The sequence below is a fragment of the Akebia trifoliata genome, chromosome 3 (genome assembly GCF_017979445.1).
Source record: "Akebia trifoliata isolate Shusen 1 chromosome 3, ASM1797944v1, whole genome shotgun sequence".
Classification (NCBI taxonomy): domain Eukaryota; kingdom Viridiplantae; phylum Streptophyta; class Magnoliopsida; order Ranunculales; family Lardizabalaceae; genus Akebia; species Akebia trifoliata.
The window spans coordinates 54,841,525-54,859,727 of NC_141377.1; the positions used below are offsets into that span (position 1 = coordinate 54,841,525).

General features: G+C 33.1%; 2 protein-coding genes across 2 annotated transcripts; one reads left to right on the forward strand and one right to left on the reverse strand.

Annotated features, from left to right (window-relative positions):
• Nucleotides 1-802: 802 nt before the first annotated feature.
• Nucleotides 803-2,514, forward strand: LOC147408064 (anthocyanidin 5,3-O-glucosyltransferase-like). The gene has a single exon (XM_086436917.1). It carries the CDS (start codon nucleotides 864-866, stop codon nucleotides 2,304-2,306), a length of 1,443 nt encoding a protein of 480 aa, XP_086293043.1. The 5' UTR covers nucleotides 803-863; the 3' UTR covers nucleotides 2,307-2,514.
• A 3,313-nt stretch (nucleotides 2,515-5,827) lies between these two features.
• Nucleotides 5,828-8,353, reverse strand: LOC147408065 (cyclin-U2-1-like). The gene is made up of 2 exons (XM_086436918.1): nucleotides 7,783-8,353; nucleotides 5,828-6,244 (listed from the first exon to the last, which is right to left on the reverse strand). The coding sequence occupies exons 1-2, from the start codon at nucleotides 8,196-8,198 to the stop codon at nucleotides 5,962-5,964; spliced, it is 699 nt and encodes a 232-aa protein (XP_086293044.1). The 5' UTR covers nucleotides 8,199-8,353; the 3' UTR covers nucleotides 5,828-5,961.
• Nucleotides 8,354-18,203: the final 9,850 nt, after the last annotated feature.

Genomic DNA, 18,203 nt, shown 5'->3' on the forward strand with positions numbered 1-18,203 from the left:
CTCTCTCTCACCCCTCTATTTTTTTTCCCTGATATTTTTTAAATGCAATTAAACAATGAAATTTAATGTTTCCACCTTACCCATTTTTCACTTCATTTTTTTCAAGGATTTTAAATTCCATGAAAAATGATTTTCCTAAAACTCAAACACACCCTTAAAAGAAATGATTGATATAGTTCTAGTACGAATTAGCACTGTCCATTTTTTAATAGTTGTTGGCCATTTGTTCAAGATAGAGAAGGTGTAATCCCACTTGTATTATTATTATTATTATTTTACAGTGAGAAAAAATGATAAATTTTTGTTTTCAGAATCAAAACATTTTAGTTCAAGTAAGGAAAAAATTTCTTATTTTATAAAGAAGATATTTTTTTAACTGTTTAAACATATTTATTATTTTATAAAATAGTAACTTTTTTCTACTTTAACCAAAATATTTTAATTTAAAAATAATAATTTATCATTTTTGAAATAAAAATAACTAGTCTACTGTTATGGAAAATGTGAATGCGACCCTTTTAATACGAAAATTTATTAAATAGTCGTTAAAAACGTATACATGTGGTGTGCTAAAAGAAGGACCTATTTCTTCCTTCATTTGGGACCACCTTGGGATGGGATTCTGTTATAATCAGTAATAATTATCAATATCTGACGCTGTTTTTCTAGAGGGCTGAGATTGCCACACCAATACCTATGTAAATCATACCAAAGAGATGCATACAGTTGGTGTGGCGTTAGTAAAAGTTGGTGTGGCAATATCAACTGTCTTTTTTTTTTTCCCCTTTTTTAAGACCAAACTTTTCTTGCAAAGTTAGTCCACACTACAATATCAGTGAGAAAATTCTGGTGTTGAAGAAAAAATGGCGAAAGACACCATAGTTCTTTATCCTTCACCAGCCATGGGTCACCTAATCTCCATGGTCGAGTTTGGTAAGCTCATAATCAACCACTACCCTTCATTCTCCATCACAATCCTCATCACAACACCACCTTACAACACTGGGTCCACCACACCATACATCAACCATGTCTCGCGAACCACCAAATCAATCCTCTTCCATCACCTCCCCATCATCTCTCTTCCTCTCTCCTCCACCACCAACACCTCTCCTCATCTCGAAACCCTAGCCTTCGAACTCCTCAGTCTCAACAACCCAAACGTCCATCAAGCCCTTCAAACCATCTCTCAAACCTCCACCATCCGATCTCTCATCATAGATTTCTTTTGCACCTCGACACTCTGCGTGGCGAAGCAACTTAACATCCCCACTTACTGCTTCTTCACATCAGCTGTTGCTGCTCTTGCGCTCTTCCTTTACTTTCCTACTGTCCATAATTCCACCACAAAAAGTTTCAAAGATGATCTCAAAAAGATCCTATACATCCCAGGCTTACCACCCATTCCGTGCTCCGATATGGTGAAACCCATGATGGATCGTACGGACAAGGCTTATGAAGGGTTCTTGAACATGGCTAACGATCTCCCAAAACTAAATGGAATTATAATCAACTCGTTTGACTCACTCGAGCCACGTGTCCTCAAAGCAGTATCAGACGGTTTATGTGTACCAGACGGTCCGACCCCACCGGTTTACTGTATTGGACCGTTGATTGCTTCTGATCATCGAAGTGGAGCTGATGGGGAACGTACACACGAGTGTTTGACTTGGCTTGACTCGCAACCGAGTCGAAGCGTTGTGTTCTTGTGCTTTGGAAGCTTGGGTTTGTTCTCCGAGTCACAATTGAAAGAAATCGCTATTGGGTTGGAGAAGAGTGGACAGAGATTCTTGTGGGTTGTACGGAGTCCACCTGTTGATGATAAGATGAAGAAGTTTTTACCACCGTCGGAACCAGATTTGGATGCTTTATTACCAGATGGTTTCTTGGATAGGACGAAGGATAGAGGTTTAGTGGTAAAGTCGTGGGCCCCACAAGTGGAAGTACTGAGTCGTGAATCGGTGGGTGGATTTGTGACTCACTGTGGTTGGAACTCTATTTTGGAAGCTGTGTGTTCTGGTGTGCCTATGGTTGCTTGGCCACTTTATGCTGGGCAAAGGGTGAATAGGGTGGTGTTGGTGGAGGAAATGAAAGTGGCTTTACCAATGGAGGAATCTGAAGATGGGTTTGTTAGCACAAGTGAAGTGGAGAAGCGTGTGAGAGAGTTGATGGACTCGGATGAAGGAAAGATGCTAAGAGAACGGATTAAGAAAATGAGTGATGATGCTAAGACTGCAATGAGTGAGGGTGGATCGTCTCGTAGGGCCTTGGCTAAATTAGTTGAATTATGGAAGGATGACAAGTAATCTCACCAGCCTCGAGATTAACAAAATGTTTATGATTGGTAATTTATAAAGGTTGTTCAGGGTTCATAGTGTGAGTTTATGTATAAGTTATTAGAGTGAGGATAATGATCTACATAAAGAGGTTTGGGGTATGTGTAATGTCATAAAATTTTATTAGGTATATCAAAGAATTAAATTATTTATATTAATCTATTTTTATTTTTGTATTTATTTTATATTTATTTATTAAAAATAAATTGTAATATCTTTTTATTTAAAAAAAAAATAGAGAGAATTTAACAAATAAAAATATATAAGTTGAGAATCTTACCATTATTATAATCAAAGAATTAGAATATTTAGTTAAATAGATAAAATTAATTTTTTTTAATAGAAAGTTTATTGGTCAAATGGACATTATCATTAAATTTAGAAGCTCTAATTTGTTCATCTCTTTCGTCGTTAATCCCTTGACCTTTGCAAAATATGAATTCATACAATTCCTATATGAAGTGAAACATATTCAGGAAGTGCATAAGCTAGATATATGTGCATAAAATCAAAGAAAATAAAGATAAAGCCAAGAACACGTCATTTTGAATAAACATTAAATAGGTCTAATGCCTCCTCCCCTGACAAGACAAGCTCTATATCTCAAGTGCATAACTTTTTCCGAATTGAGGATTTTCCTTTCCATCATAAACCTGATATGGTTAGGATCGTTCACATATCGATCAGGATCAGCAAGGGAATGAACGAGGGTTGATTCGTGAACGACCTATTGGATTGAAGTTGTTTAGTGGAGCCAAGGGTGGGGGGAGTTCTATGTAGCTTGGTCGATAGTACAACAAAGTGGAGCCCTTTTGTTGAGCTAGAACATGAAACAATATTAATAACAATTGTAATTTAAAGGAATGTGAAAATTAAAGATTTTAAAAGAATGAGAGGAAGACCTGAAATGAGGTGCTAAGATTTTATGATTTTTATTAATATTACAATTAATCATAAAAATTTATTATATTCTTAATTTTAAATGTATTTTATGTTATTTTAGATTAAGAATTAAAATGTCTAATAAATATGTGTAGAAGTATCCCAGTGTCCATAAGTTTTAATGAAGTTTAAATGTTTGATAAACATGCATAGAAGTATGCAAATTTTGTTAACTTTGAAAAATAAGATAAAAATAATAAGTCATAAAAATATTGGGAAGTTCTCTATCTAAACATCCACTTATTACTACAATGAAAATTTTAATACGTACACATGAGAAGTTTGTAGAGTATTGAACTTGAATTACACATGAGCTGTTCTCACATCGAATTTTTTAGTTAATTTTTACATACATAGCTAAATGTATATTCCGAATGTATCGTACTCAAATAAATCTTGTAACGATTCCTTCCTATAACCGAATTGCTAACTATGGCATAGAACAAGAATAACAAATAGGGATTAGCTTAGTAACGGGCTTCACCTTAAACAGAGAATTGGCCTTATAAGTAATTGGAATGGGCAAAATCGAACTCCATATCTCAATGGGCTTGTTATTGGACTCAAGCCCTGTATATGAGGAGTCAGGCCAGTCCAATAACCTACACATTAACAGTCCTATGCATGACACGTCATCCCCCATTTCTATAAAGAGTCCTGACTTACTAATTAGAAAATCTTCACTTGGTTAATACTTGGCTGATCTGGCATGGACACGGAACCTTTGATTATTTTTCTCGGGATACACAACTGTATATCTCATTAAATCTGTGCAATTGTGTATCCCGAGAAAAAAATTGTTTCTTGTCTTGTCCGCCGAGTATTGACAAGTAAAGACTTTCTTGTAAGAAAATCATTATTCTTCCGTAAAGAGGACTTGGGTTCGTAAGAAGGGGACTCTTCGTAGAGCTTATTGTTTCAACTAGATATTTTTCTCAACTAACCTCATCTCTTTCATTAGAATCCTCTAATGCTCCCATGATCTTTGTTCCCTTCAATACAACAATGATCAAACAACCATCAATTTATCTAGGTGATATTTATTAGTTTGTAAAAACTCAAAAGGTAAAATTAGTCTCATTTCGGTTTGAATCATGATAATTTGACACTCTTTTTTGTACAATTCCTTCACAAAACCATAGATCCATTGCTTCAGGATACACAAGAACAAATATTTATGATTTCATACGGTTCTATGTATGTAAGAAAAAAGAGTGTCAAATATCACGACTCTCATGATTTTTTTTGGGTTTGAGGAGTTTTGTGGGTCCGACTGTATCTTTGAGTGTGAGATCCACATCAATATTATTTTGTTCATGGGCTAACCCCTATACCATACCAAAAATTGCAATTAGGAACAGTTCGATACATTCCTGAAAGGGGTTTTCTAATATAAGAAAACCATCAGCTTTTACTCTTCCACTTTAGAAGATGGTTTATGAAAAAAATGTATTTGTCTTTATAATTTTCTTTTAACACCAAAGTTAACAGTTTAGAAGTTTTATTAAAAATTGTCGTCTAAGCATCATAAAACATTGCCGTTTCGTGGGCTTAAGCAGTAACGATTTACCTAAACATGTTTGAAAACTTTTTAATGTTTACATTCAGTTCAATGTATTTTGTAGACAAAATTAAAGGCTAAAAATGCAACAACAACAAAAAAAAAAAGGAACTTTTTCATGCTCAAGTATGGTTTAATGTATTTTAAAACAAAATAAGAAGATCATTAAAAGAGAAAGAATTGATTAGTTGTAAATCTTTTGAGCTTTTAAATATTCCTAGCTAGTCGGGCACCTGGATCATCCAACGCGAATAAGATAGTTACATATTCAATGAGGGTTCTACTTACCCAAAAAATTAAAAAAAAAAATTTTGACTTCTGAAAAACAAGAAAAAACGAATGGGATAGTGTTGTTTAGGTTCATTAGGTTGGTTAAGATCCACGTGGAACAAACTTGTGGAGGTTGAATGCTTTTTTATGTCCAACATTTGAACAATTAAATTATTCAAATCTTTTGGATTTATGTAGAGAATCTTTGTTTCATCTAAATTTTTACAAAATTTAAGGCAAAGATATCTATATAGAGCCGCGATTGAGAGTGGTGTCCCGTTCCTAAAGCAATATAGGTGTCTAAGTGGCACGTTTTGGTTGGAAATTAAACACAGCCCGATTCGTTCTAAATTCCTACCAAAACGTGTCACATAGACACCATTTGTATTTATCGGGACACCACTCTGGATCCTGATTGTTCTATATAAAGTCCACCCCAGCTGCTGATTCATGGGATTATGAACATTGTTCATGGCATTTCTCTTAATCCAACAAAATCCCGAAAGGATATCCCATGAATCAGCAGAGCGGTCACTTCTAGAAAACAGTTTTCCTAAATTTTAAAGTAAAAGACTGACCTATATATTTCTGTTATCATGGCTGTATCTTTGTCGACTCCTTCACAAAGCATTACTATTATTTACTGCTATATAACTTTTTTTTCCAAAAAAAAAAAATGTTGTAAGAACATATAAATAATTAAGGTTTCTACAAAATCTCTCAAAATATGAAGAAGAACAACAGAAATTTTGTACATGTTATCATTCCACTAAAGCCTTGAGATTAACTAGGACAACTTAATACTTTACAAATTACCACATCAGTAAGCAAAATTGCCAAGAAAAATGCTATTTAATGTGAGCTACATCCAATAATATGTGGGAAATGCTTAAATTCCCTTTTCTCTCTCTCATTGGATTTAATCCCTCTGGCACACATAAGCGACAGAGTCCTCTCTATTTGGTACCCTCCTCCTATGCTTACTTCTCTTTCTAGATGACAACAATAGCTATCAAAGACACTCACATTGACATGCAACTTAAAACCCATCAATAATAGAAAATCAAGCTCTAATTTATTCATCTCTTTCGTCGTTAATCCCCCGACCTTTGCAAAGTATGAATTCCTATAATTCCTGCATGAAATGAAACATAATCAGGAAGTGCATAAGCTAGATATATGTGCATAAAATCAAAGAAAATAAAGATAAAGCCGAGGACACGTGCATTTTGAGTAAACATTAGATAGGTCTAATGCCCCCTCCCTTGACAAGACAAGCTCTGTATCTCAGGGGCATAACTTTCTACCGAATTGAGGATTTTCCATCATAAACCTGATATGACTAGGATCGTTCACATATCGATCAGGGTCAGCAAGGGAATGAACAGGGGTCGATTCATGAATGATCTATTGGATTGAAGTTGTTTAGTGGAGCCAAGGGTGGGGGAACTCTATGCAGCTTGGTCGATAGTACAACAAAGTGGAGCCCTTTTGTTGAGCTAGAGAACATGAGACAATATTAATAACAATTGTAATTAGAAGGAATGTGCAAATTGAAGATTTTAAAAGAATGAGAGGAAGACCTGAAATGAGGTGTGCTAAGAGCACCGCGACATATATGAATTAGATGTAATGAAATAGAGAACAAGATTCGTTAAGTAGACACCAATTCTTTTGAATAAAATTGATGAGACAGCTCAAATAACATTTCACTCAATAGGGGCTCTTTCGACCAAATCTTGCTCGGTAAAAAAGTTTGTTTTTATTTTATAAGCGAGTTAGTGATTAATATTTAGTAGGTGAATGTGGGGTTTAAACATGGAACATGATGTCAACATTCGGAAATCTTAACCAACTTAGCAAACTAACACCATTAGGTCAAGTTATTAATGTTTGTTGGGGTGACCCATGGAGAAGGAAATATAAGTAGTCGGTTGTTAGTTTGGACAACTCAGATCGAGAAGAATAGTACCTTTCCATTACCAACTAATTATGCCCATTAAAAACAGAGTACACATTCATTTATTATAAAAATGAATTTATAAAAGTGAGATAAATAAAGATTACCATACAAGCACGTACCTTTGTATGACTTTGAGTGGATTCTAAGGATTTACAAGATTGCGCATGGAAATATAGTTTTGTATGATTTTGCATGGAAAATGGGTATAAAAATGATTTCTCTGACAAAATATGATTTTCAGGAGTTTGATTATCAATTTTCTTGGAATTCATTTTCCTTCTCAAAATGATTTTCCATTCCGGTCATTTGAAAATGATTTTCCCACCCCCTAATGTACGCTTCTCCCCCAAAATTAAATCTAACTCTCTTTCTGTTGGGCAATCATACTTTTCCTGGTCAGACATTTTTCCAAAGAATTCATATTCGGTTGAAAATGATTTCCCAATAATTATCATAGAAAAAATTTAGCCCAACCCATCAATCCCGTGTTGTAAATTTTCATGTATTAGTATTCTTTTTTTAGATTGACCAAAGCGTCGGAGTGGAATATAAATTAATAATCACCCATCATGAGTAGGAAAGTCAAAGCGACAAAGAAGAAAATATTTGAGATTTCAACAATTCATTCCATAAAAATCATGAGCTGTAGGAGATTAAAAAATATCATTAAAAAAAAAAAAAGGAAGACAGAGAAAGTAAAGATTACTTACATGTCCTCCACAAACTTGGAAGCTGCCATGATTGTAGTAATGAGAAGCCTATGTACATTGGCAGTAGTAATTCTAAACCCGGGGTGGATCTGGCACAATCGATCGATGTATATATAAGCGACAACATATATAGGCGGAGCCACGCGAGTATATCTGAAAATTCTCTCAAGGAAGGATTGAATTGTCAAATCTGGGATTTGATCGCAATTGAAAACGCGAGTTCTAGCGTCCTTGGACAATGTCCATGGACAATTTCTTGTAATTCTTTCATTTCTAGTAATTGTTCTCTCAATTAAAGAAGCAAAAACAGAAATAACTAAAGGGATGTTTGAGGAGTGATCATCATCTTGGTATGAGAAGGAATATAGATCAGATCGAAATTTTCTTGGAGAAATTTGAATGGAAGATGAACCCATTGTTTGTTGAGATCTGAATTTAAGTTTGGATGGAGAAGTTTTCAAGTGTTAGAGAAGAATTTATAGAAGAATGAGTAGAGATGTTGAAGAGCGTGAGAGAGAGAGAGACAGTCTTGGAATAAGTGGTGGTGTGGTGAATAAATAAAGGACGGTTGTGAGAGAGAGAGTTTTGGGGACATTTGGAAAGTGGTTGGAAAGAAAGATAATATTAAAGAAAAATAAATTTCAAAGACAATATTAAATTTTAGACAAATATTAAATTTTAAAGATATTGTCGACTGCTTTGATAGAGAGATGAAACAGCAAGGATCTTCTTCTCTTCTTCCTTTAATTTTAAATTATTCGCCGACGCTCCATTGTATACTACAGTGTACGGACAAAGAAAATAATAATAATATTGGCCTCAGATCCATGGTTTTTAATTTTTAGTTTTTAGAGAGATTTACAGGGCATACTTATGCAATTTTATTACAAAAACTCCTTTTACTTTGTCGAGTCTGTCCAACCTTAATTTATGAATTAGACTAGCATGACTTATTTAGCAAGGTTTAAAATCTTACTAACGGTAGTTGGACCTATATGGATGATCAAATTGGTAAATCCAACACCACAATCTTACAAATTTCACGGAAAAAGTCTGATTCAACATAACAAAATTGAAAACATAATCCTGTTGGAGCTTTATTGAAGGTGTTCAAAATAGATTGCAATCGAATTTCTAAATTTAAAATTAAAATACAATGATTAAAATTAACTTTTCTTTTTTGATTGTTTTGTTAAGAGTTTCGAATTTTTTCCTTTGTAATCCTATGACATCAAATCATGTTTTTGGATGCCACAAATTCATCTGGTTAAGATCTACTTTAAGGTATGTTAAGTAATTAATTAACTCAATCAATTTGAATTTTATGACGTGGATCTCCCTCCAAGGTTTGTTGGGTAACAACTTTTGTAAAGTACAGTTCCCTTAAAGTTGTCAGAACTCCAAGGGAGTTTTTGGTGATAAAAATGCGACAGTTAATTAGGTCTTCCTGATAAATATCTCTAGTTTTAAAATCTAATATTTCATGTCGTCGTGCAGATATTGAGTTGACTTGTCTGAGTCATCTCATGTTGGTAATAAGCCAAACAATTTATATTTTAATCGACTCAAAACTATTTATTCTAGTGTGGTTTTTGGGTCAATCATAGAACCCCAAGACCACCAAATAATCACGTACGAATTTTACAATGATGTTATCTTCTTCATTAACATTGTTGTCATTGGATATTTAATGTGACACCTATCAAAGAGTCTATAATGTTTAAGTTAAAATCTGATTTTTAAGTTTAAATAGTGATAAAAAGACTATACTTGTTTTTTTTTTTTTATGATGGGGATATCTACACTTACATTCAATTAGTGGGATCGGAAGAGTCAGAGATTGGGCCAAGGCGTGTAGGTCCATTCCCCCGAGCACATGAAATGCCTGCACATCCCAAGCACAGGGTAAGTGAGGGTGTGCCCTCGCGGGTGACCCTGAGGAATTAATCGTCTTACTGGGCAACGACTTGATCTATGAACTTGGGGTTTCATGGTTATTTAGGTTAGGGATTCTCAATTAACCTTAATTATATCCTTGAATTGTTACCCTATTAAGCCAAACATACAATTTGTCTTGGCAAGTATTTCCAACCCTCATTCAACGAGTCATCCTAACATAAGTTATGGGTAATCCAATTGGGACTCAATTGATTTCTTGCTAAAAGTCATTGATTTTTTTCCCTTGCAAATTGTATTAGCTCTTTGCTCTCTTTGTGATTCTCTTTTACCTCTTCAACCTCTTGATATTGAAATGTACATTGATTATGACATTTTGATGTGGCGGTGCACAAACCATAGATACTTTTCACTCGTATCTCGATGAAAACATCTATAATTATGTCTGCAGCACACCATCAAAATGTACATTTTAACGTTACTTCAGCATTATCCTAATTTTATTTTATTTTTTCCGTAGAGGTATAAGACAGCAGGTCTTTTTTTTTTTTTTTTTTGAAAATGTGAGCTTGGTAGCAAGATGAGGGCCTTTTCGGTAATTTATTGTTAATCTCTAATAAAGGACTAAAGTCAAGGGGTATGTCATGAGTTTGAAAACCTAGGAGACTGTATTTCCAGTTTTCACCAAAAGGTTGAAGCGTACTTGTAAATTACCAAAATTGTGCTTCTGAGCCATTTTCCTCTGGTCCAATAAAACCTCACCACGTGGAAACCTTTTTTCCACTACAAAATCCGTGAACTTGGCCCACCTGACCTAGAGGAGGTGTATTCACACATAAAAATAAATTTGATTAGTAATTTAGTAGTTTCAATGACACACTCAAACTAAGGGATTTTACATAATTATTTTTAGGGGAAATTCAGTACTACCTTGCCTCAATCCATTGTAAAAAACCCTCGATTTGTTTATCCAATTTTTAGTCCTTTTTCTAATTCTCCAAAAATCTTACCTTACCCTAGGCTTTGAAGGTTAGAGTAAATAAAATCAAAAGGTTGAAAATGAAGGCAAAAAAAAAAATTAAACCAAAAACATCGCATAGGATTGGTCTTGAGAAAAAAAATTAAATTTTTTTGTTGTTGTCAAAGGTTGACAATGAGGGCATTTATTTTTTAGCCTATCAGTGAAGATCAAGGTCAAAAAAGACATAACGAAAATAAAAAAGTATCTCAAATATTCAACTAAACGTGGAAGGAATGTCTAAATCTCCCTGAAACATAATGGATGATTTAGGCATCTTGTATGTTTTCAGCTGTCTCTTGACCTTACGGATCAATTGTAAAATAAACTTAACACCCATTTTTTCAATCTATAACAAAAAATAAAAATAAAAAATCATTGATTTTTCTCCAAAAAAAATATATATCATCAAGCCCTATAATCTCTATAGTAAATTATTTTTAATCTATTCAACATAATTTTCATTGCATTCGACCTCATCATAATCCGTTGTAAAAAAAAAAACTCTTGATTATGTCAATCCATCATTTTCAATCTCATCGTGACCTTTTTTAGAAAATTCTTAATTTTTTTTACCTAAAATTTCATCATCTTCTACTTCTCCAAAAATCTTATCTTATTATGGAGATTTGAATATTAAAATGAAAAAAATCTAGGGTCAAGTTAATAGTATATATATATATGGGGGCAGTTCATAGGACAATAATTGTGACAAAATTTATGACTATGACTTTTTGCAAATCACTTTTTATAGGATTAAAATTTTTGGAATTTGCTGATTTTTGGTGAGAATGATCTTTATAGCGAGGAGATCATTCTAAAACTTCTAACTCATATAAGATAAAAAATCATTGTCATAAATTTTGTCACAATTATTGTCCCATGAACCGTTCCTTATACATATATTAAAATTTATTAATTTTTGGAAGAAACATCGAAGGTATTTAGTGGCTACATATTGAAGATAAGGTCATTTAAATCATTTTACTCATCGATTATTATTGCTAGAGTTCAAAGGAACCACTCGCGATAATAACTTATTCCACAACAGGATTAACTACATTTTATATGTTTTGAGTATATTTACTTACTTTTGAAAGGCATTTAAACATGTATTTTCAAAATTACAATAACAAAAAAAAAAAAAAAGTTCTTTCTATTCAATATCTATATGTAATAAAGAGGCATTAAAGCGAGAAATAAAAAATTTCTTTTATCAACAATAATAATGAAAGATCTTCCTTTGCTATCGAGTTTAAAAATAAAAGGGTATTTCAAATATTTACTAAAATGTAGAGGGGGGCATATCTAAATCAGTCTAGAAATATAATTTGTAGATCTGATATTTATGGAGATGTGGTTGAAATCGTTTGTCTTGTGTGGTTAATAGTATCATCCATCTGGCCATCTCCATACTAAACGTTAGTTTCTGGGTACCCACCCACATCATCATCATCGTCAATTAAAGATATCCACGTGTGTACTTTTCACCTCAATCTCCGTATATTATTTGGTAAAGAATCGTTCCATTTGGGCCCAAAAATATATTTGAAATAGATCGAATCATTGGTAGGAGAAAGGTCTAGTCCGAATTCAATTAAAGAAGCTTAGAGTTGGTGTGTGTCTGGAGATGTGGACACATGACAGCTTAAATTTTTTTATCTAAGAGTAAACTTTATAAAAATATCCCATTTTGATAAGTTCCCAGGAAAAGTAATAAAGATTTATTTCTCTTACCTCTATTAAAAAAATAAATTAATTAAAATGACATACTTCTCTAAACCTTAGTCGGGTCGGATTCATCATAAGTCTGAAATCGATAATAAAATTTGAAAAAATTCATTAATTTTTCCTTTTTTTTTCCAATGAAGTATTATTCTACGGATTATTAAGATATTTTGAGTAATTAACGTATTTTAAGATAAAAAAGAATAAAATATAATTTTTACAAATATTTATAGAACGCGATGGAAAAAAGGGCTACGGTAACTTGTTGTATATTGTAAAGTATAAATTTGCAAGTTATGACGTGCAACACAAGTCATCTTTGAAGCGGTCACACTTCAAAATTTTGGAGGAATCCAATTTTTTAGGTGATAAATGTTATTTTTATCTTAAAAAATAATAATGACATAACCCTCTTCATTTATTTGAAATTATACTTTAATTTTTCAAATTGATGTTTTGTCTTTTGACTTTGGTCTTCTTTTATAAATTAATAGAATAATAACCTCAATGCCTTCATCATCACCACTATCATTATTATCATCACCATTATACAAGCACTTTCATCGTCATCACCATCACTATTAACATATATCACTATCATTTATCAACATGTATGAAGCATATATCACATATTTTTCATTTATTGAATTTCTGTAATTCAAAATCGAAGAATTCAAAATTTTCACGTATTTTGAATTATTAATAAAGGTTACGCCTTTTAGTATCAAGTCCAGTCGGACTCCAAATAATATACTAAGTCCAATAAAATTGAGATTTTAAATAAAAATAAAATAAATTTTAATAATTAGGTATCTTGTATACAGTAGATTGGGCCCATATATATGGATTTAAAGTAAGGGGTGAGTCTTTAAAGGTGACCCTTAAGAAATTAATGCTCGTACTAAGTATCAAATTCACGACCTACATCTACATGCATTAACTGTTTATTAATGCATTGGGCCAGACTTTATATTTGCCAGTAGTTTTAGGTAGTACATACAGTAACGGTGATGACGGGACTTGAGTCCAGGTGTCAGGTCAATATCTTGTTGATTTGCATAAAGATGATTTTTGTGGTGTGGCATTAATTACTTGACTTTTTTCTAGCAATTATGAGTTAAAATAATGTTGAAGTGACCTCGAGGATGGACCTCATACGGCACATCTTGACGTGACTATTACGGTAAAGGTTTGTTATTTGAAAATGAGTCGTGCTGGGGTGACACAAAGAAAGACACAATGATGTAGTGGCCCGCATATAAGCGTAGATGATTTTCCGCGAGATACGAGTAAAAGCAGCCACGGTTATGCACGCGCCACCACATCATTGTGTCACTTTTGTGTCTCCTCTGTGTCATTCCAACGTTTTCCTTAGAAAATATGTATAAAAGTCTCGTGGTAAAAAAATTCACTTGCAGTATTCTTTTAATTAAAATACCTTAAGAAAATTGTTTTTTATAAGATGTGGCCCTCTAAGTTTTGATGAATATTTGAGATACTCTTCCTATGTTATAAGATTGATGACATACCCCTTGACCCTACTCTTCCATTATAAATTAATGAATAATTATATAACGAATGATGCTAAATGCAGGTAGTTTTTTGTCAACGCCCCACACCCTTTTCTCTTTTCTGTTCATAGTGAAAAAAGCAAATTTTTTAATTTAATCATCTTGTGACATTCAAAAACATGATCCGATATTATGGAGTTGTAGAGAACAAAATTATATGAACTTAAAAAAAAATTATTTTTCACAATTGAATTTGCCGTCCATTATCAACACCTTGATCAAGCTCGAAAAATAATATTACTATTATTTTATTTTAATATGAATATTTTCATGAAATTTAAAAGATTGTCTTGTTGGATTGTCAATGTGATAATCAATGTGGGCCCTTAAAATTTGAAATCTAAAAAATAAATATGTGGGCAACTGGCAAGAGAGAGAAATTCTCTATATTGTTGATGTCATTGCGCCACATGCCAAAAGTTTATTGGGCTGTAATCCAACACGTCATAGGACGTCCGAGCGTTGGCCAAAACAATGTCAATTTAGCATTTCTCTTATATAAATGACTCAAACTTCATTGTTTTTTTTCTTCCTGAAAATAATCATCTAATTCTCATAGATGATTGATCAGACCAATTTTTAGTGCATAGGTAGACTGATGTAAGGTCTAAAATAACTAGAATCCTTTAAACATTTAAATAGAATTTTAAATATTTAAAACATTTTTTTTAAAATTGACTAAAATCTCCCTTGAATTGATTAACTTGGACATTTACGAGTTTAATAAAATTATATTAATATTATGAATATATATTTTTTAAATTATAATAAATAAAAAAAATTATTTTTGTTCTCCACAAAAATTATTTTATATAACCAAATAACTCAATTAAATTTTAGAATTTACTCGGAATTTTTGTTCCACTGAGTTTGGTGTCGAATCATTACAAAATCCAATTGAGTTGATAGTAATCTATAGAACTTGGTTGTTCGAGTCCACTCGATTATAATTTGTAGTGACTTGGGCCCAACTCAGTGGAATCAACTTGTCGAGTCAACTCAAAAATGTACTTAATAAGGTCAAAATTTTGATCTATTTATTTAATTATCTATAATATTTTTCGTGGAGAAAAAAATATTTTAAATGTTTAAATATATTTTAATTTTCATAAAACTAAAATAATTTTCTTTTACTCATTTGAGTCCACTTTTGATTTTTCAAGTTGATACAATTTGATGGGGTCTAAGAATTTTAGACCTTACATTGGTCTCTACTTACACATTCCAAATCAGTTGGATGATGATCATCATCCCATTATTATCATCATTGCATCTTAACAAGGTAATATGAATAGTTTTGGGAATAAAAATTAAAGATTTTTTTTTGCTATTAGATCATTTTTCTTTAATCTTTACAAGGAGAATTCAAGTGGTTTGTAATTAATTTTAAAATATATGGGTAACTCAAATAATCACTAAAAGGTAGAAGGGCCAATCAACAAACGGTTTGTAAACTCTTAAAGGTATTGTCAAAAGGGTAGTTCAGGGATTATGTAAAATAATGGTTTTGATGGGTCCTTGGAGTCCGTATTCTTTATGAGATGATCTTTAGGTACATGTTCACTCGAATGAAAAAGCATCTATGTTCGAGTGAAAAGAAATATATGGCTCCTATCCACTTTCACGTCAAGGTGTGTGATGTGAGGTTCAATCTTGAGTGACATCTTGAGGTCACTCCAACGTGACTCGATGATTTTCCCCCACTTAAATACTAAAATAATATTGAAGTGACCCTAGGCTCTGGACAACGTGACTCGATGATTTTCCCCACTTAAATACTAAAATAATATTGAAGTGACCCTAGGCTCTGGACCTCATGTCACACTTCTTGATGGAAAATGTATAGAAATCATAGATGCTTTTTATTGAGGTACGAGTAAAAAAACATCTATAGTTCCTATCCACTTTCACGTCAAAAAGTGTAATATGAGGTTCCAGCTTGAGGTCACTCCAACACGACTCTAGAAAACAAGGGAAAAAAATCTATTTATTTTACTTGATTTGAGCCGAAAAGGACTCCAAATTCTAGCTCAAATTTCTTATGCTTTTGGAGTTGTTCTACTCCACTTTTTCCCCTCACCCCTTTTCCCTTAACTCATAGTTGACATTGGAGAAGTAATTTGATAGATCTATCTCAGATTACTTATGCTCTTGGAGTTTCTCTATGCCACTTTTTTCCATACCCCACTTCCTTCCACACACAGTTGACAAACACAATATCTTCAATAAAGAATTTTCAAGTCCATTAATAAGGAGAGCGACTATTGCCTCACTAACTTTTATTAGTGCCAAACCAATTGCTATATAAATAAATCACCAAATAATTGCGCATAGTTGGTGGGGCATTATCAAAAGTTGGTGTGGCAATATCAACTCTTAGTAAGAATGTGTTGTTTCTAATATCTATGTGAGTTTCCCCAAAATTATTTTCAGCAATCGGTGCTTCGTATGTCTAAATGATAGTTCAATTTAGGGCATCTCTATAGTTCTTGTTTTCCTCCTAAACAAATCCTAATCCACATTGTTAATAAATCTGCCTTCTTTCCTTTATTTTGTTCCAAATTCTCTCACTTGGCCATGCTTATAGTACCAAGCATGTTATACAGACAAGGGTAAAAAAGGCAGCATTTATGAAAACATCAGCCGTGGCATACTTTTTCTAACTAGGCAAGCAAGGAGAGTTACAGTTAATGTAGGCGAAGTTGGATTCAATGGAATTTGAACCTAGGTCATGAGATCAACTCTCCTCAAACCTTGACCAACTTAGTTAAGAGCAAACTCATCACCCTCGCAACCTACTAGGGACCAAGAAAGGAAGAAGTTACATAGAACCAAGAAGTTTCCACTAGCCTGCGTGCCATCCACATTAGAATAGATAAGGGTTTTCCAGGAAAAAAGAGAGATTATAGGCAGCATTAACATCTCGCCAGTGGCCACAACCTCGCTGAGGTGAAGCCTAACTTATACCAAACCAGTTTCCTAAGTTGGGTAAGGTCATGGGCGTGCATCAATACCACAGACTTGGGATACAAACAACATCTTCACCCACTATAGTAACCACCAACTTTCTCCCTAAACATCGGCCTAGGGCTACATGGACACTAAGCTGGCTCATATCAGCAAGTATTCTAAGAATATATATAAGCTAAAGTTGAAAACAATTACAGCCGAACAAAATTAATATCATTAGCAACTAAATCAGGCATCCATCAATCTGGGAAGGCCAACAGAAAATCAAGAAGGCATTGTTCAGCTAAAAACTAGTAAAATGTGCATCATCCCAATGAAGCTTCCATGAAAAAGGTCCAGCTCTGACATTAGAGCAACAAAGCAGAGTCAACCACGATTTCCTTGAAGAACAATTCAAATACACTTTGAGACCAACTTCCACCACTACTTCCCTTTGAGGCTGAGGTTTAAAAAAAAAAATAAAGAACCCTACCAAGTGATCTACCTAGTGAAAAGAGATCAAAAAACTCCATTACAAGATACTGAATCAGTTGACTCTTATCCTACACCCATGCCACAACATTTGGAATGAACCCTATATAAGTTGAATCACAAATATAAAGAATCCATAAATGTCTGGAACCTTTAACCCCTAAGAGGATGTCTGTGCCATAGGCATGGGCAAACTCTAGTATATATAAGAAGACAACATAAAGACAAAGAATTGATTTCTCCGCATGAAAAGCTCATCTATTAACATCAATCTTTTTTTTTTTCATTCCCGAAAGCATCTAATCCAGTTTCAGTCAATCAATTTCCTAAGCCATTGGCACATCTATAAGTATAATTAAAATCAATATCTAGCTATTGATAGTTCAACATATAAGATGAAGTCCAAACGTATTCATTGAACTATCATCTTTGACTTAGATTTTCTCTGGGAGACAAACATAAATGACCTAAATGCCATCATCTTTCATCAAAATAAATACAAAAAAATGCCATCATCTTCAATCTCTAGCTGATTTTCTCTCCAAAACCAGTCATCTTCAACCTTAGGATAAAGTTGTGTACTCATTTCTTTAAGCTTAAGAATATATCTTCTTCAACCTTCAAACCTCAAGAAAAAGATAGGATTGTTGGAAAAGTAGATTGCAGGTGGAATTTTAGGTAGAAAGCCAAAGACTTGTACAAGACGTTGAAGATGAGATTGAATATGCTAAAAATAGTTTACTTTAAGTGTTAATAACTTGAAGAAG

Coding starts and splice junctions, on each gene's coding strand:
- LOC147408065 (XM_086436918.1), bottom strand. CDS start 8,198: ATGGGTTCATCTTCCATTCAAATTTCTCCAAGAAAATTTCGATCTGAT. Junction 6,245..7,782: donor TCCAAGTTTGTGGAGGACAT/GTAAGTAATCTT, acceptor CATTTCATGCAG/GAATTATAGGAATTCATACT.
- LOC147408064 (XM_086436917.1), top strand. CDS start 864: ATGGCGAAAGACACCATAGTTCTTTATCCTTCACCAGCCATGGGTCAC.